Genomic DNA, 19,200 nt, shown 5'->3' on the forward strand with positions numbered 1-19,200 from the left:
GACCTGAATGGACCTAAAATTCTTGGCATGATTGACCCAAGATGCTGAGAAATTATTAGGTCGACCTAGTCTACCAGCTTAGCAGTAGACCAAACTAATAATCTAGCATTGCATTAACTTAGCTTCCTCCCACTATTCTCCTAATTCCCCGTCGATCACTATCCACCCTCTAGGGTTCCTGAAAGAAGGGGCAAAAAATTCTTGTCCCCTCAAAATCTGCTCGGCTTTCAAAAGCTCAGATTTTTTAATGCTAGGGTTTCAATTCCTTTTCATTTTTCTCAAATTCTACTTCCATACTGCTAATCTCCGAGATCACAGAGGAGGTCACGAAGGAGGAGTGGGAGCTGAAGGAAGGAGATGGAGAGCTAGAAGAGGATAAGATCGAGGAGGGGCCCCAGGAAAAAAAGAGAGAAATCAAGGGAAGACCTCAAGAACTAGTGGGAGGCGAGTTGATTGTGCCTCCAACTGAGGACCCCAAGGAGGTATATGAGGAGGGTAGCCGTGCTGCCCATGGACTTGTCGAAGAGGAAGGCTAGGAGGGACGGATGCTTGTAGCAAATGGAAAGGAAGAAGAGGGAGACAACAATGATAGATTCCATATCACCTAGGTAGCAGCGAATGCCGTTAGAGCGCCCATGGTCAAAGATGTTGGCACAGTAGATTTTGTAACCCTAGGTGGTATAAGCAATGGCAATATTTTAGAAGAGCCGAGCCATAGTTGGAGCCATAGCCGTGGGTCATGAAAACGAGCTCCTTCATGGTGAGGAGCTTGTCGAAGAGGCAACCATGCGGTTGGGCGAATTAAAGTTTTTGTTGCTTTTTTATCATTATTTTATTTGATAGAAATTTTAGCTGATGTGGTGGGTTATTATTGGCCCAATCTACAATTAAGCTGGTAGACCGAGTCTACCTAACAATTTTTCCAAGATGCTTTGATCTTTATAATGAATGGATGGGATCGAATTCCAGCCAGATATCGGATTCTATCTTTGAGCCCAAGGCCGACCCAAACACCCGACTCAGCTCGCCGGGCCGGCCTGAAGCCAGTTCCAGCCCAAGGCATGGTACTTCACTCTACGATGTCCTCCCTCCCTCCGCTCCCCAAATCACGAAAACCCCTGCCACACTTCATAATCGTCGCTAAGACCTCACCCCGACCTTCTGGGAAACGGACGCTAAAGCCCTAGATCCCCTCACCCCTCGCTCCCAACCATCTCTAATGCTCTCATCTCCATGGATTCTATCATCTGCTCGGCGTTGGAGGAGATCTGCGCCCGCGCCGCGGCCGGAATCCTCCTCCCCGACCTGTGGCCGAGCTTGCGGAACGCCCTCTCCACCGCCGGCCTCCATCCTTGCGAGCCCGTCATGAAGGCCATATGGGATCGCCTCCTCGCCCACCCTGGGCTTCGCTTCGAAGCCGATGGCTCTTCTATTGGCTCCCAGGATCCTTCCATCCAGTCGTTTGAGGTAGCCGAGAAGCTGGGAGTAAAGATAGTCGCGGAGGAGCACCTCAGGGATAGTTTTTTGGGGATCTATGATCTCAAAGCTGCTAACCATGACATTTCTCAGATTCAGAGGGCCACACTCGAGCGGGTCGCTGCTGCCAGGTTTCTTTTGTTTCTCAATTTCTCTCTTTTCAACTCTTGCTATTGGTGAACGGTAGTAATAATCTATTTTTTGTTTTAAAATTTATCTCTGTTGTGAGTTATGTGGGCACAGTTGATTTCGATCGATGACTGTGCCAATCCTTCTGCGGGACTCTATAAGTTAGCATAAGCCCTAATAGGATATTCCGTTCTCATTCTACAAAATGCACCGCTACAGCTAGTTATTTTTTGCTTCGAAATGCTGTAAATAATTCTTTCGAGATCCCACTTGATGTTTAGAAATAATAGAGAGAGATTTTCATTGCATGAGAATATCTGGTTTCTTATGTTTATGGCTGCTGCAAGGATCTTTAGAAATTGTTGCATGCTTTCTTTTGGCTGTTATTTGACTCCTGCTATGTCATCTACGTGGTTTGACTCTTAAGAAAGACATAAGCTTCTTGCTTTATTTACTTTTGGCTATGATACATCCTCATTAATGTATTTTGATCTCTGCAGGACTAATGGTGTTACTCAGACTGAGCTTGCTAAAGAATTTGGGATTAAAGGGAATAATTTTTTTTATGTTGTGAGAAACCTGGAATATCAGCAGCTGATTATTCGGCAATCGACTATGTTAAGGGCGAAAGAATTAGCAGATGAGGGAGAAAGTGGGCCAAAAAACACGCAACATGTGACCACCAATCTACTACACTTACATCGTTATGCAAGAAATTTGAATTCAAATTCTCAACAAAAAATTGTGATTACAAAGCCAGGTATTTTAGGAAGTCTTGATAATGCAAATGGAAGTACTTTGAAAGGAGATGGAACTCCTGGGGACAGTGTGAATGATGATGTATCCATAAAAGACTATCTACCAGAAATGAAAGCTATTTGTGATAAACTGGAAGAAGCAAGCGGGAAGGTCAACTATAATTGTAGTATATATCTATTCTCAAAAATATGCTTGTGAACACTGAATAAATGTAATATTGGTTTCTTTTAGGTTCTTGTTGCATCAGATATCAAATTGGCTCTTGGTTATAGGAAAAGTCCTGGGCACAGGGCATGGAGAAGTGTAAGTTTTTTTATTCTGCATCTATGTATATGTTGAATTTGTCTTAGTTTCATTCTTGATGTTTCAAACTTATTCTGGCTTGTGTTTGTCATGAATGCACTAACAGACCTTGAACAGATTGAAAGATGCTCACCTTGTTGAAGAATTTCAAGCAAAAGTTAACAACAGGGTATGTTCCACAAATTGTAACTATAGATTATGCTTGAACCAACCAATTTTATTACGGCCTGACTCTGCAAGCTTTGGGTTTGGCCTGCCTATGTTACCACACCTTCATTTGATCCGATCATTTTGCTTATATGGTCAGTTTGAGAATAAAAATTAGAGTTATTGACATGAGGGAAGCTCTTCTCTTTCATCATTATTAACCTGAACTCCACTGAACTATTGATGAATATTTGTCTTATAGGAAATTTAAATTCTTATTGATGTAAAGGCAGGGCTAATTCCAAATATATATAACTATTTTTTTTGGTGCTAGTGCATTATGATCGCCACAAAACACTTTTGGAGGATAAGAGCTATTAATCAAACTATTGAATCAGCACATTCTATACAATATAAGCATAAATATTTACAATGCTGAGATTCTACTGATAATTGTTGACAAAGAGATTTCCAAGTAAATGTCTAAGTTTTCTTGGCTCTCTATAAAGAAGATTGGGGTAATAGATGAGGATGTTACCAAACAAAAGGGGAAAATTATGAATATGATTTTTCTTTTGAGATGTCTTACTGTTATTTCAGATCCTTTAATAAACTTTTAAGTTTTAGATATTCATAATTAGGCTGAGAGTATTTCGTAGAATCTTTTGATTGAGGAACAGAAGTATAAAATGCTGGATATGTGACTGATGTGATGAGTTTAAAAGCAGCAAGCACCTGATATGATCTGGGGTAGGGAGTTGCTTGAACTTGTATTATTGGTGAATTTTAACCCTATTTTGGAAGAATGGTAGAAGTTACTCAAACAAGTATCAGACCTCAATCAAAAATCCAGATGTGTGGCATGAGGCTTATTGGTTATGTTTTTTCTGTAACTTCTGAAGACATACCTGCTGCTTAACTTTGGGTTTTCTATTGCATTTGCTCCTCAGCACCTTCTCCTTTTCGCTCACAACCATTAAATATCTGTCAGTCCTTCTTTCTTGAATGTTTACTATCCTTATGTCAATGTAGTCTTTTCATCTGTTCATATAGTTCTTGCTTTAAACTATTTGCAGGTTGTCAGCTGTGTACGCTTATTAAAGAAATTTGATCCTAAAGATTTTCAGCCAAAAATAAGCATGAGTGGGTATGATAGTTTTGACTCTGAACACCTGGTTAAACATGGAAAAAGAGGCCAGATTACCGATCAGTTTGTGGATCTTCCCATAGAACATCGTATATACGATATGGTGGATGCTGAAGGACAAAAAGGAATAACCATTGCTGAGGTATCTAGCAACCTCTATTTGCAATGGCCAATTAATTTTTTGGTGAAGTTCTGGTTCTCAATTTTTGTGCTGAAGTTGACATGGTTACTGAAGTTGCTTATTTTTGATTCTTTGGTCTGACTTGCATTCCAGTCTTGTACAGATTGACTACTAATAAAATTTCATGGGCACGAAAACCCATTTTGTTGGACAATGGGATACATATAATTATAGAATGTCAAAATTATGAATTTGCATAAATTTGGACATACATACTCATTTTAGGGAAAACATTTGGTGGTCATACTGTATTCAACTGCTGTTATGTTTATCATGCTGTGATGGTGTTTTGTTGTTTTCATGTGATGTTTGGTTGTTCTTCCAAGATATATAATATGTGGTTTTATTACAACTTGAATTTTTAATATCTAATTGGATTGATTGATACCTTTTCATAAAAGTCATAATGCCTCTAATTACTGATCAAGAAGCTACCTTAAGCCTGATTAATACTGTTATTCAAATGTAGAATTGACATAGGAATTGGCTGATGAGCTGGAATCTTTCAAGGTGGTTAATCTGTAAATTTCTCATGTACAACACTTGTATTCCTTGTAATAACTTGTTTCCAAAGAAGATTGGAGTTGAAAGACTTGATGCAGTCCTTCACTTATCTTCACCCTCCCCTTCTGGATGTAGTATAAGGGACAGTGCTATTAACAATCTTCGGTAGTATTGTACCATGAGTAAAACCGGTCATGTAAGACTAAATAAATACTTCTAAATAAATGAATAATTAGTGAACAATTGAACTGGAGTTCAACTGAGTATATAGCTAAGAAATTGTTGTTTAAGATAAGGAACTAAAAGACTAAATGATGTGCCTGATTATTGTTTGTTATACTCCATTAGAAAATTGGCTAGGCTATGTAAGAAATTTGGGAGTCCTCTCTTTAGCAGAGTGGTCTGTCTTTCCCATTAGTCATACTCTAAAAAGATGCCAAGTTAGTATTGAAATGAATTTAGGAGAGAAATGTTGGAAGGCAACCTCGCAGGAAAAGGGTACCATGTAATGGTCTTAAAATTTTGCATGGTATTTGTCCACTCTGGTTTTTGGAGAATGAAGGCCATACTTGAGCGGCATTTAGAAGTCATAAATGCCAAATACATATATAGCAGCTGTTCATGGACTCTTGTAGGCGAACTATTTCTGTACCTTGATGACACAGATCACTGTTAAAAATTCTATAACTTTTATATTGATCGTAAGTTAAGCATGATTTGGTGTTCTTGTATCCAAGTGATATCTCATGATGAAAATGGATAAGCAAATACTAGTAAGAGCACTGCCTTAGTGTTTTCATGCTAGTAATGATCAAAGCCACTTGTGTTTCTAGTATACACACACACACACACACACATATATATACACACATATGTATATATATGTATACACCAATATATATATATATATGTATATATATTGGAGTATGATTGTCCTAAACAAATTGAAGACAAGTTGATAAAATTTCAGTCTATTTTATTATTGTTTTCCATATTGCTTGTGTTGTGAGTTTTGTGATTAGATTTAGTCACTCAGGAGCTTAAGGAGTTGCACCTATGATCATGGATTTGGTAAAATCTTTCCTTTATTCTTTGTTCTTGAGCTTTATCTAAAGAACCAGATCAGCACTTTTTTTTAGATCTGATTTCTAAGGTTTGATCTATATTAACCATTAGGTATCCATTTGAGGAGATTGATTATTTGGTGTAATGGTGTTGGAGAAACTTATTATGTTCTTTTATTGGTTGGGACTAGGGGGGCTTTCATTAACATCTAATGCTTGGGATTGTGGAATCAGGATAATTGGTGAGGGTATACAAATACAATTCTTTGGCTAAAAGATCATATTTAATCATCATCTGCATGCCTTTATCATTGATTTAAAAACTGGCCATAGCAGCCACTTTAGCAGTTTTGGACCTAAACTGCTATATTATGTGCTGTAGTTGCCTCTTATAGCATTTTGGTCTATACTGCATGATATAGCAGGTAAAAAGCTGCTATAGCAGCCACTACACTTTTGGGTTATAGCAAGCTCTATGTGCCAAAGTGAGTTTATATGGGCATACCTTCAGCCTTAGCATGATGAAAAAGTTCACGAATAAAAGGGATTTGGTGAGACCAGGAAAGATTCAATTTGCTTAATTCTTTTTGAGCTTGCAGAGTATGATGAGTGAGAGGATGGAGTTAGTGATTGAGAGAATTCGAAATGGTATAATAAAGATCAAGGAAAGAAGATCGAAGGCCTAGTTCTGAGCTTTAAATTTTGGAATAATGTGTCATTTGCTTTGAAATTGTGGTAGCCCTTGGTAGAAATGCTTAGGCATGGCCATGAGTTATATATGGGGTGGTTTGACGAGTGCTAAGAGGGAGATACATTTGAATGAAGATGAGACGTACTTTCTAATTTGGGCAATTATTCATTCGAGATGGCATGCAAAACTTATAGGGCCATTTTACAGTACTTCTTGAAACCCTATTCTTCCATGCCAATAAGAATAAACTTGAAAATAATTTATGGAAAAGGTTGATTGAGTGCATTTTGAAATTCTGTCTTAATGATCAAAATTTGCAAGATGAAATTTCAAGGGAGATTCTCTTATACATAAGAGCTAGTAGATCATTTAGATGGCAGATGGCCATTAGAAAAAGGTCTTGGCCCAAGCTTACTAATGTGTTAGTTGTTAGTGATATGTCTTCTGGTCATGTGATATGAATAGTTTATGGAGAATAATTCATGTTTATATATGAAGGTATAAGTTATTATATATAACTTATGATGCTAGCTTTGTGATGTTTTATAGCTTGGTCCTTGACCTTTTTCCTTTTTTTTTTGCATGAAGATGATGTAAAGTATTAATTTTCGATATTAGTAAGAAAAGCTATTAAAATGTTTTAATGGCCTGCAGCACCTATTCAATATCTGCTATGAAACACCCCGGCTGCTATGGGCCGGCTATCCACTTTCCACTTTGTAATACATTGATCGACCTTTACATTTCATATCCTTTTCCTGCTCAGATTATAGCATAATGTTTCGGGTCGCCTTCATTTGGAAGTCACAGAAAGAATTTGTTACTTTTGAAATCTGGAGACGATGAAATTGTGTAAAAGCTTGCTCCTCATTTTTGAGGTATGATTGCAGATTTGCAGTCATAGAGGAAACTATTGTAGATTGTACTTCTGATGGCTTTTATCAGAAGTTCAAAAATTAGCTTGTATTAGTAAATAGTTTGTGAATATTGCAGGATGTATTAGCAGATATTCCTTGTATGATGGTTTTAATAATTTAGTCATTTCACTTCATTTAATTTTATACTTAGTTGTGTAGTCATGAAATGACAGGTTCTTTTACAAATGTGAAGCTTTACTAATTAAAGGATTTTGAATGTTCTAATCTTAATCATATCCAATTCCATTATTTTTTATGTAGTAATGCATTTATCTAAATAATAGTTGTCTGTTTCCTTATTGCAACAGTAGTTATTTTTCTAGGAAAGCGCTTTCTCATCAGTATAGAAATTATGCTCATTGATTGGCTTGTTCACTGAATCAAGTAATTATGCAGGTTGACTCACATGCTTGTTGCTTCTTGAATTACTGAACATTTCTAAAATATGCTTCAAATATTTTGCTACATGCAGATTTGCAAACGACTTGGGTTCAATGCTAAGAAATTATATAACCGAGTTAATGCTATGCGTGGAAGGTTTAAAATGCCTTGGGAGGCTGAGATTCGAGATAGGACACCACTTTATCGCATTTGGACATTCAGAAATTATCCTCACTGTTCAGCTATTGCTGATCCTGGCAACTGCGAAGCGCTTTCTCATAAGCCTGAGATTTCTATTCAAACAAGGGATTCTTTTCCATATGCTGAATCATCTTCAACTGTCCAATTTAAAGATACTAACTCCACTGATGAGTTTTTGCACTCAGAGAAAACTGATGGTAGATCAGTTTTATCAGAACCACCTAGCATCAGTTCTGGATGTACCATGAATTCCCAGGTAATTAAACATGGCACAGAGAGTGAGAATCAAATCCTTGATATTTCAATCATAGGTGATGATCCAAAGCATGGTATGGCACCCAGATTAAATGGTCGTCAATCAGATAAACATGTTTCAGTTTCATCTATTTTGTCCAAGCTGAAAGCAGTAAAGAGGTATCCTTGCCTTACATCAACTTTGGTTGGCAACAGGAGGGAACAAAGGATACTGAAAAGATTGAAGGTTATTGGCCATTTACTTTCTATTATCATAATGCTTTATGCTTATTATTACATTACATGGTGCTTAAACAGTATGTGAGCCCTTTGCTTCATCTAGCTTTGCCTACCAGTTGGTAGAAATGTTTAGGATTCTAACCATATGTAAACTCCCCTTTATTAAATCCATCCATCCATTCATCCATCCATCCTAGTGTGGCTTTGAACAATTTGCAAGACTTAGTCACAAAAAGATATTGGAATGTTGTTCCGTATTAGAACCATCTGCAATGTATGCTTTGTTTAGTCACTTTGTGGTTTGAGAGAAATATGAATCTTGTCATGGAACTTGAAAGAACCAGGGGAATTTATTTTGCTCAATAAACATTGTCTAGTAGATTCTGATTAGGATCTGCAACATCTTTTCCTTTTGAAGTCTTTTTATATTTAAACACAGGCATTGGTCCAGAATATTTTCAAGTCTTAACAAACCTTCTATATATTTTTTTTGGCTCTCTTTTTGGTTGTTTCTGCAAGTTGGTTTGATACAGAATATGAAGCTCAATTACAAATATCATTTCCTCCTTTTTTACTACCCCTGTGACAGATATGGTCAACATTTATTCCTCACATGAAATGACGCAAAGTGGTTTTAGACTCATCTTTTTGGGCAGTACTTCGACCAGAAGCTTCAATTTTATTTCCTTTGTTGGATATGCAAATCTGGTTTTTATTCTTGTGAAGCCCAACTAAGATATACCAAACACTCTTTTATTTTCATTTGCATGTCAACTCTAGCTTACGACAGATTAAGTTAATAAGTATCATATTATCTTATTTTTAGTGGCCTGTGTAAGAAAATACAGAAATACATATTGATAGCTATATCATAATGTCAATACTTCTTTTATATAATTTTAGGCTTTTCTGCTAATCTGCTTTTTTTGGGGGTAGAATGCTAATCTGCCTTTGCTTCCCTGCAGAAAGAGAAGTTCATTTTAATGTCTGAGCTGTATAGGTGGCTTGAGGGATTCGAGAAGAATAAGCACACAAGGATGGATAGGAAAACTCTGACCCGTATTCTGAATAAACTTCAACAAGAAGGGCTGTGTAAATGTGTTCAAGTTAGTATCCCTGGGGTGACAAACTACAGTCGAACTCGTCTAACAGAGGTTATTTTGCACCCTTCTGTAGATAATTTATCATCAGAAATTTTGGCTCGAATTCATAAGAGACACAGAGATTTTGACAAGCATGTTCGTGGACAAGGGTCAGCTAGATCAGAGAATGGTAAATCTGTCATTTCACTAACTAGTTTGAAGCCATCAAATCGTGCAGAGAACAAACCTGTGATATTTGATGCTATACGTGCTAACGGATTTGTTCCTGCAAAGATGATCCGAGCAAAACTTTTGCATAAATTTTTGTGGGGTTATTTGAGTGATTTACCTGATTGGGATAATGCTTTTAATTCTAACAAATATGGGTATGATCTAAAAAATCCTCACAGCACATGCCAGTTGTTTGTTCTGGATGAAGCTGTAAAGACAATGCCGCTTGAACTGTTCTTACAGATTGTTGGGTCTCCAAAAGAGATTGATAACATGGTAGAGAAATGCAGACTTGGATTAAGGATTTCAGATCTTCCTGTCCAGGAGTACAGACACCTGATGGATACTCAGGCAACTGGACGTCTCTCATGTATAATTAATATTTTACTTCGGTTGAAGGTAATAATTTCACGTACACTGCTCCCAAAGGCTTTCACAAGACAATTTATTTTTAGTGCTTTTCTTTATGCATATAATATCCTGGCTTTGCATCTAAATATTTTTTGTTAGTAACTACAACACCACACTTTATTTTGTAAAACTTCAAAAGCTGGTGTTCTGGATTGAAGGCTGTAGACTTATCAGTTAGTTTATTGAATTCAGTTGTAATATGGTTGTTCACTCATTTAATATCCACTCTGCAAACTATATGGAGTGAGTCATCCACAATCTCTTACAAGATAGTTTTACGCTTATTTATGGAGAAATTGTATCATAATATTTTGACTATATTTAAATTCTATTTGCATAAGTCACACTCTTTTACTGTTTCTATGATTTGTACTATATTACTAATATGCTAGTTTACCACTTGCCTCTGTTTTTCTTAATCCACATTGTTAAATCTCTCTCTCTGGCTGTTGTTTTTTTGGTTAGTCCTTAGTGATTTTCTTCTCTTCAACGTGTCAAATCTATGTGCTTGCTTGCCAAATTTCCTTTGTGCAAGTAAATCTTAGAGTATTGGAACCTTCGCTTGCTGCTTGACGCTCAGATAGTTTTCTTGTGGCCTTGGTGGATAATTTGCTGTTTATTTTGCTGGAAATTTCTTTCTGGAAATTTTTGTTTGCTACTATGCCTACACTTGGTATGCATATAATCAGATGCATATTCATTTTTATGGGGGTTGCCTAGGGATGAAGAAGCCTAGTACCTAGTGCCTTTGTGACATTGATATTATATTACCTACTTTAACAGCATTTCAGGAAAGCTAATAGGCTTTTCTCCCTATTTTCTAGTTGATTCAACTAGTGAGAGAAGAATCTGCAAAAGATGCAACTGCCCTTGCACATGCTATCCTTACACATGCTTTGGAGCTTAAACCTTACATTGAAGAACCTTGGTCAACAACCCTCCGATCTTCACATGTCAAGGTTGATCTTCGTCCTAGAATTCGACATGATTTCATCCTTTCAAAGCAAGATGCTGTTGATGCATATTGGGAAACCTTGGAGTACTTCTATGCTGCAGCTGATCCAGCTGTTGCTTCACACGCATTCCCTGGTTCTTCTGTTCGTGAGGTTTGTGATTTTTATTTTTGTATTGTAAAGTCTTGCTATATCAGTTGTGAATATTTCACTCTAGAGAATTTATATTAAGAGATCCTGATGTAGTTTGTGGCACTAATTCCTTTTTATTTATTAAGATAAAACCATTTTCATCCTCATACTTTGGCGTGAGAAACTTTTCTATTCTTATCCACTTGTTGAACCACTGAGCTATGGAACTTTGAGACCTATGAAAGTTGTTGTCAAGATTGTACTTGTGGATTTCTCTGGCCTGTATCAACTGTAGATATATGTATCGAAAACCAAATGTAATTTTTGAGAAGGAAATAAATCTATACAGCAAATCTTGGGCGGTTATTGTTGAGATGTGGTAATGCAAAAAATTCTCCAGTGAGGCAATTACCAAATAATACATATCCAATATAGTCCCTACTGTCTAGGCCTCATATAATGAATGGGTATTGATGTGTATACATTGAAAATCTCTCTCTCTCTCTCTCTCTCTCCAATATTTGATGTGAAAACTTTTCTATTATCAAAAATAGCCCTCTCCTAGAATATCCTTAGAGAAAGTAAATGTATTCTTTTTTCCTTCCATAATACCTTTATGATTAATGTAGAAGATATGTCAAATTCTCGCACATCTCACCATGGAGAGGCTGGAAATAACTAGGATACTCCAGCCCTTACCTGATCCTTTCCCCCTTACAAAAAACTCCTAGAAAACAGGCAGTCGACACTCAGCAGCACAATCTACTTCACCATTGTTTAAACTCCTTACTCCAAATACTCCTTTCAGCATGGACATCACCGTTTCAGTACACCATCTCTTCTTCTTTTCCTATTTATACTCTTTGCCATGCCAGAAATCTTCATTATTGAAAACAACTTTTTATGCCGAACAGCCCAACTCCTTCCTGTGGCCATGTCCTACTTATCATGGGAAAACCAGTTTGCTTTGAAATTGTACTTACTGTGAGTTGTCTCCACCCACTACTCTCTCTCTCTCTCTCTCTCGCGCGCGCGCGCACGTTTGTTCTCTCTCTCTCTCTCACACACACACACACATAGCATACTATGATTTTAAGTAATCTTATGATAGAACTCGAACATGTGGAGTCTTTGCAATAGTGAACCACTATCAAAGTTTTGCTAAGGTAATGTATATAGTTATAGCTGCTGTCACTGATACACATTTCTATAATTTAGATTTTTATGGTAGATTTTTTTCTTTCCGAGCAAACTTACTATATGATAGCTTATTGTCTAACATCCTAAAACATACCTTAAATACAATTAAAAAATGACGATTGATGAAAAAAAAGGTCTTTTGAGATTACAGATACTGAAATTCCACCTCTTTGACATAGTAAAAATAATGATGACTAAACAATCACAATAAAAAAATGGTGTTTACTGTTCCTCAAAAAGTAGTGTTTTTAAAATTATACATATCTAGGAAGAGAGAAATCTCAAAGGAAGATGTTCTGGCTAAGAGCAATATGGTCAATGTTTTTGTCTCCAGGCTTAAAAAAAATCTATTTCTTCATATTCTAAACTTCATCTTTGCCTTCTTGTGAAAGGGAAAATAGCTACAATATGATGCCAATATTTTTCCAAAAATTTTCATTAGTTTTTCTGGCATTTATAACTCATTCGACCATTAGTAATTGATCAGAAAAATTGTTAGGAGTTATTAACAAGTGAGATCCATATAGTCGTAGCAAAACTCACTCTCTCATCCAGTAGTACTCCAACTCTCTTGACCTTCTTAAGCCTCTGAGAACCTCTTCAAGCTTGATGCAAAAAGAGAGAGCAGAGTTGACATGTATCCTTTGTGGTAATGTACTGGTGCAATATCTGGTACCGAGATTGCGGACCTTGCCTAAGACTATTGGAATAGGTAAGCTCACCATATCGATGCTTCTAGAATAAGTTCTGATTTGATGATGGACCTAGTGCTGTCGGAATGGGTTGGGTAGTAGTTAGTTTCCTGTCAAATGGGATTTGACAGTGAGGGGGTTGCCCTAAGGTCCTGTGGCCCCTTGTCTGGCTCGAACTTGGATGCTTGAACTTCACACAGTTATCTTGGCATTGTCGGAATACTTTGGATGGCATACAGATTGGCTCGAACTTGTCTAGGTTGGATCAGGGCATGTTGATGCCCTTATGGAGGGGTTCTAGAAGACTGTGGCCTGTCAGATCCTTCTGTCTGTGAAGGTCTATTTGATGGTATGGGTTTCGCCGCTGGATGCAATTTGATACCAGGATGCTTTCTGTTAAGTTATTTTTGGCCTTGTGGGACCGCTTTCTTTTTTTAGCTTGGTCCTGGTCTGCATTAAGTGGGCATAACTACGAACAGAGTACCAAAATGCATGAACAACATGCTCATGTTGGGCATGTAGTTGGTAAATTCTAACATATATTATCAAATAGTATCATAGAGTGCTTGTAGTTGATAGGATTAAGCTTTATGTATGTTTCATTCAAATATCGATCATTATCTTGTTAGACAAGAAGACATTCTCACAGTCATAAGGACAATGGCAAGAAAATGGCAAATTGAAGGGTCAAGACCTAATAGGACCGAGGTTCATATCAAGTTAAGCAACATAACCCAAAAGGAGATGTTTGGATCAAGCTGCATATTTTTTTTTAGCATTTTGTGTATTAGGTAACCATAAGGAAGCAGTCAAGCAGTTGCAAATAGTTTCATGGAGCAACAAGTTGCTAGGCCATAGTTAGGCTTCAGATTTGCATAACAAAGGGTTAGATAGCCAAGACAATCAGTTCATTCTTTTATTAAACTGAGAAAGTTGTTGTCAAAGACTTCAAAGGCTTTCTTGATCATTGGATTGGTTAACTTTATACATTGCATGATCATCAGTCTGTGTAGCTTTAGTGATCTTATTATACATATTTGGTTATGTTTATCACATACTGATGACTTGGATGTGTCTGTAATTTTGTTTATTTATTTATTTTTGGGAATTACTGATTAGTGATAACTTCTTGCAATGGCTTAGGCTGGGCATGTACTAACATGATTGTCATACTGAACAGTGTTTATCATTGTTTCTGAAAAAGAAAAAGATATAACATGCTAAAGTGGCCATTCCTTTATTATGTGAGCCATGGAAGTTCATGTTGACACAGGGATGTGTTTTAGATTGTGATCAACAATTTTGAATCTATCTCTTGAAACAAACATTTTTATGACATAATTAGTATTTACTTCTCAAAGTGGTCTTCAGATACGTGGGCATGCCCATCCATTTTGATGTTGGTGAAGTCAGTCCCAATTGGATGGTGCTTATAATGAAATATATGGTGATATCAAATGATTGATTGGACTAGGTTATGTTTTGGAGTTACATTTTTACATTTTCATATGCATCCATAAATGCATGCATGCATGCGTGCAAGCATGCACACCTACCATAAGTACATGTATCTATGCATGTGAAAAAAATATTATATGGTTTCTGATTGAAAAACGTAATTTCTTACAAGTTACTGTTATAGGTTCAGATGAATATACAATGTGTTACTTAGAGGTTGATATCGTCATTGTTTGCTTTTGGATCGTATGTGGATAGAGTAAGATGGAGGAACTATATTGAAAAAGAATAGTTTGTATGAAGGGGCCTATTTGTGAATAACTCTTCTCCAAAGGCTCTGCGTTGATTGGTATTATATCCTGCTAAGCTGGAATATAAAACTTGGCTGACATGAATTCTTAGTTATTTTGAAAACTTAGGGGATCTCCTATCATGGATGGTTGCCCTAAGCTGACACAGTTTCGGGTCTTAACCTATTCAACTTTAACCTTTTGTGCAACCCTTTTGAGTTCATTTGTTGTTTGCTTTTCATGGTTGATATTAGTACATCATTGGCCTCTTCTGGTATGGCGGTAGAATGGTCCCTGATACTTCTTGTCCTTGCTTTGAAATGCATTCTATCTTTCCATGACACTTGGTCATGTGTTATGCACTTGCACTTGTGGGCATTTGGCCTCAAGCTGACTTCTTGGTTGCTACCAACGTTGAAGCTTGGTTTTTCACACCATGATCATTTTATGTAGGTTGCATTGCATTCCTTCAGAAATGCTGAGGATAGTGATGAAATTGTTTATGCTTGTTTGAATTTTGCCTGTATGCCACAACAATACTATCCTTTCCTTGAGGTAGGTGTGAACGAGTTGGTCCTTCGACTCGTTGAACTCCATATCTCAATGCTACAAAGGGTGAGCTTTTGCATTATATGTTACTACTGATATAGCATAACATATTTAAGAGGTACATTTTTCGTCGCTTTACTTGCTTCTCATCTTTGAGGTTTGGAAGTATTTTTCTCCTTGCCATGAGTCATTCCCCACTTTGTTGACATCCTATGTGTTTCCATTATTCCCTAACTGGAGTACCCTCTTGCTTAGGCTATATTGACTCTCCACGAACCACTCTTTCTTGAGGAACAAAACCTTGATCTTAAGATTTTCGTAGTCCACCATTGTTGCCTAACGTTTTTGCAAAGCCATGATGCTTCTCTTTGCTTGTGGATGGGCCCCCGAATATCTCCATTATCACTTGCAATCCGGCCCCAATTTTTATAATGCATATATGCACAAATACAGTTGGTCTCCATTGTAGCATGCAACTGGTACAGGGCCACCTTATGCTGGGTTCCACATGCCGACCCTATATCATAACTCTCTTATGTGAGAAGTTAATTTGAAGTCTTGTTCATCCTTGACATCTTGGACTAGCTCATCTGTTCATATTTGCATCCATTCCTCATTAAGGTTTGAAATGCTGATTGTAACACCCCATACTGCACATCATACAACCCTGCATCGCGCACCGTAATGCCTGGTAACATTTTATATTAACACAGCTGTATTAACATTGTAACATCCCATATGTCATACAGCCCCGCATTACACACCATAATTCTTAGTAACATTTTGTATTAACACAGTTGTAACATCCCATATTGTTAGATGACTGCTGCACCCGCATTCTGCAAGATTTCAGACCTTTCACTTGGATCCTTGATAACTGCCTCCTTGGAAGTTGGTATGATTCTTTCCCTACATGTGACCATGCTTTGGCTGTAGAAAAAAGGTTCGTACCAGTTTTGATACCAACTATTGGAACACATCAGCCTTATTGCAATAACAACCATCACAGGCTTAACCTTCACCCTGTGCCAAAGCTTGACTGATACTTGTGTAAGGTCCCTGGTGTACAAGTAATCCTTGAGGAACTCCTTGTCGCAAAGCATCCTCCACTGTGCTATACATGAAAATAACAGCCCCTAGGACTTGGACACCTATGTCTGAACTTGAGCAAAGAATGACATACGGGTGACAAACTCTCATCGATCCATCCTTAAATATATTCGTCCGTGGGAACTATACACTTAGGCTATAATGCCATAGAGAGCACCTGTGTTTCAAAATGCTATTGGCATCTCAAAATACTTTGGCATCTCTAAGAAATGAACCCTATATATGTGGTATTTTATCAGCATATTGTTAACTTATTATGACTTTTTGGAACTATACCTTGTGAGTAGTGATCTTAGCAACTTTGAAAATAACCAATACTTGATAATCGCAGCTGTTTCATTTCCGTTCATGGGCTTCAGTTCGAATTATGAGTGCTGAACAACGCATGGAGTTGCTTAAGCGTGTAAAAGATGTTGAACCAGGGAAGAAAATTTCATTCAAAGATTGTGCAAAGATTGCTCGGGAGTTGAACCTTACGCTAGAACAGGTCAGTGTTAACTTTTTTGTTATTTAACGTATCCTCCACATTATTGGAGTCGTATATGTTGATGATGCTTGATATCATGCATTTACACAATTCCACTTTATATTTTTTTTAATTATTCTCATGGTATGCTATACTATACCGAATCGACGGTATAGGGCGTATCATACCGTGCCTATTCGGTACCATTACATGGTATGAGAGGTGTACCAACACTCGGTACGACGAATCGGCTCCCGTATAGGGCGTACCGATAAAGTGATAGGGTGGCACCGGTATAGGCCCCGGTATTGAGATGGTGTACCTTGAATTCATTCTTGAAAATTGTCTCTCTAGTAATGTGATGAAGTGATTTCAGCTACATGGGATCGCATTAGAAAAATACAAATTGATGGTTTAATGAAACTAGTTGTTTGTTTACAAAGTACTGGTCATAATTCTGTTAGTCATATAGGAAGAGCACGATAAGGTCATATAAAATTTTGGAGCATGACTTTATATTTTGACTTATTCTTTAAAGATCGGAAAATGAAAAGCTCCGGAGTTTATAATTCCTGTTAGGTAGTTGTATGATTTTCCATGTGCTTGTAGCCATGTCATGGATACCTCCTCAGATCCTGATACACTGCTTCCATGTAGGGCTTCAATAATCTCCCTCTGCTTTCAGAATCAATGGCTGGAATCCAATGAAACATTTATTATGGCTACTTCTGGTTTTCTTTGTGAATTTCAACCATCTAAATTTATTAATATCAGTTCACTGAATTTATGCATAAACCACTTCTGCTGCACGGGTATCAGAGTAATGTCACTCTTTTTCCTTTAACACATAAAAATGTTGATTGAAAGCGTCATCAGTTGACATATCAGCTAAAAAAAGAAATATTGCTAACTTGACTTAATTAATCAGTTTGGTTTATGTAAAATATTAAATTATTCTTGAAATTTTTTCAAAGGAGCTAAATAATGAAAAGGCTACACTGCACATCACAAGGTATGATTAAAATCATAAGAAATACAAGCACTATGTTAGAAAAGGGATTTCCAGTGGACAAGGCTCCAACCATTGGAAGGTCTGGGGAGGGTCAGATGCATGTAGCCTTAACCCCACGTGCGGAGAGGCTGTTTATATATTTCAAATCCGTGACCTTTAGGTCACAATGGACAAATTCTGTCGTTAAGCCAAGACTCACCCTCACAAGCACTATTTTAAAAATTACATTAATAAAATATGGATTATTTTCAAGCTTCTACTGATATGCATATACAATAAGCAATCTACAACCAATTGTTTAAAACTAAGAGATAATTAACATGTGCAGATTAAAATTTTGAAGGAGAAAAAAGTCAATGAAATAAGACCCTAAAACAGAGGGAGAAAATTCAGAGAACAAGAAAGACACCTCATTCTCGACGGACCTACAATTCATTTTTCCACTCTTTTTTCTAGGAAAATGCTCTCCATTTCTCTCATGCATGCGAGCGGTTTGTAAAACCTAATGGCAAAACTACATAAACAGTCTTTATTGGCCAGGATGGCTAATGGTCGGTCTGAGCCAGAAGGATTCAACGGGTCAGATGAAGATCAAAAGTGGTCAAATCTAGTTAGGGCTAAAGTAATGGGCCTGTCTACTGCCCGGGTACCGGAGCGATTCAGGGTCTTCAAACTGGATCAACTTTGATCCGAGCAACAAGAGGAATAGGGTTTCTAGCGACCAAGTGGATCTCGAAACAAAGGAAGAATAGGGGGGAGAAATCTCGGTGGTGGTTCTTGGCCGGGATGGCACATCGGCCACCGGAGGAGGAGAAGAAGGGAGGAGAAGGAGCTCGGCGGTGGGTCAATGGCAAAGGAAGAGGGGTTTTTCTTTAGTAGGTTTTGGCCTGTTCATCGCTGCGAGAATCGCGGCGGTTGATCAGGATTGGCGGTCGTTCAAGTAGTTGGGGGTGACCGCGGAATGGCCACGGCGCCCCTGCTCCCATCTCGCCCGAAGAAGCCGGGGAGGATCACGCTCGCGATCCTCTATTCCGGCTCTTCACAAGGGCTTTGGGCTGAAGTCGGCTGGGGCTGCCGTCTGCAGCCCGTTATCTTACATGTGAAGGCCCAACCAAGTATGGTGCAGGAATAAACAGTTGTTGGGTTTTATGGTTCTTACTTAGGTTGACTAAGTTTGGAAAGGAAGAAAGAGAACAAAACAGAATTCATAAAATGGGTGAGAACTGATGAACCATTGCTA

At 37.7% G+C, this 19,200-nt stretch overlaps 1 protein-coding gene across 2 annotated transcripts in view; it reads left to right on the top strand.

Moving 5' to 3' along the window:
* The first annotated feature begins 1,079 nt into the window (after positions 1 to 1,079).
* LOC103719131 overlaps positions 1,080 to 19,200 on the top strand; it is a 33,616-nt gene continuing 15,495 nt past the window's right edge. Inside the window, exons 1-9 of one of the 2 annotated variants that reach the window (XM_008808217.4) lie at positions 1,080 to 1,607; positions 2,106 to 2,514; positions 2,596 to 2,667; positions 2,774 to 2,836; positions 3,891 to 4,103; positions 7,791 to 8,381; positions 9,340 to 10,086; positions 10,923 to 11,204; positions 16,814 to 16,969. In XM_008808217.4, the coding sequence (XP_008806439.2) occupies positions 1,234 to 1,607; positions 2,106 to 2,514; positions 2,596 to 2,667; positions 2,774 to 2,836; positions 3,891 to 4,103; positions 7,791 to 8,381; positions 9,340 to 10,086; positions 10,923 to 11,204; positions 16,814 to 16,969 (2,907 nt within the window). In that variant the 5' untranslated portion in view covers positions 1,080 to 1,233. The remainder of the gene's footprint in view (positions 1,608 to 2,105; positions 2,515 to 2,595; positions 2,668 to 2,773; positions 2,837 to 3,890; positions 4,104 to 7,790; positions 8,382 to 9,339; positions 10,087 to 10,922; positions 11,205 to 16,813; positions 16,970 to 19,200) is intronic. The other variant, XM_008808218.4, reaches the window with a different exon arrangement.

Source organism: Phoenix dactylifera, chromosome 2 (genome assembly GCF_009389715.1).
Source record: "Phoenix dactylifera cultivar Barhee BC4 chromosome 2, palm_55x_up_171113_PBpolish2nd_filt_p, whole genome shotgun sequence".
Classification (NCBI taxonomy): Eukaryota; Viridiplantae; Streptophyta; class Magnoliopsida; order Arecales; family Arecaceae; genus Phoenix; species Phoenix dactylifera.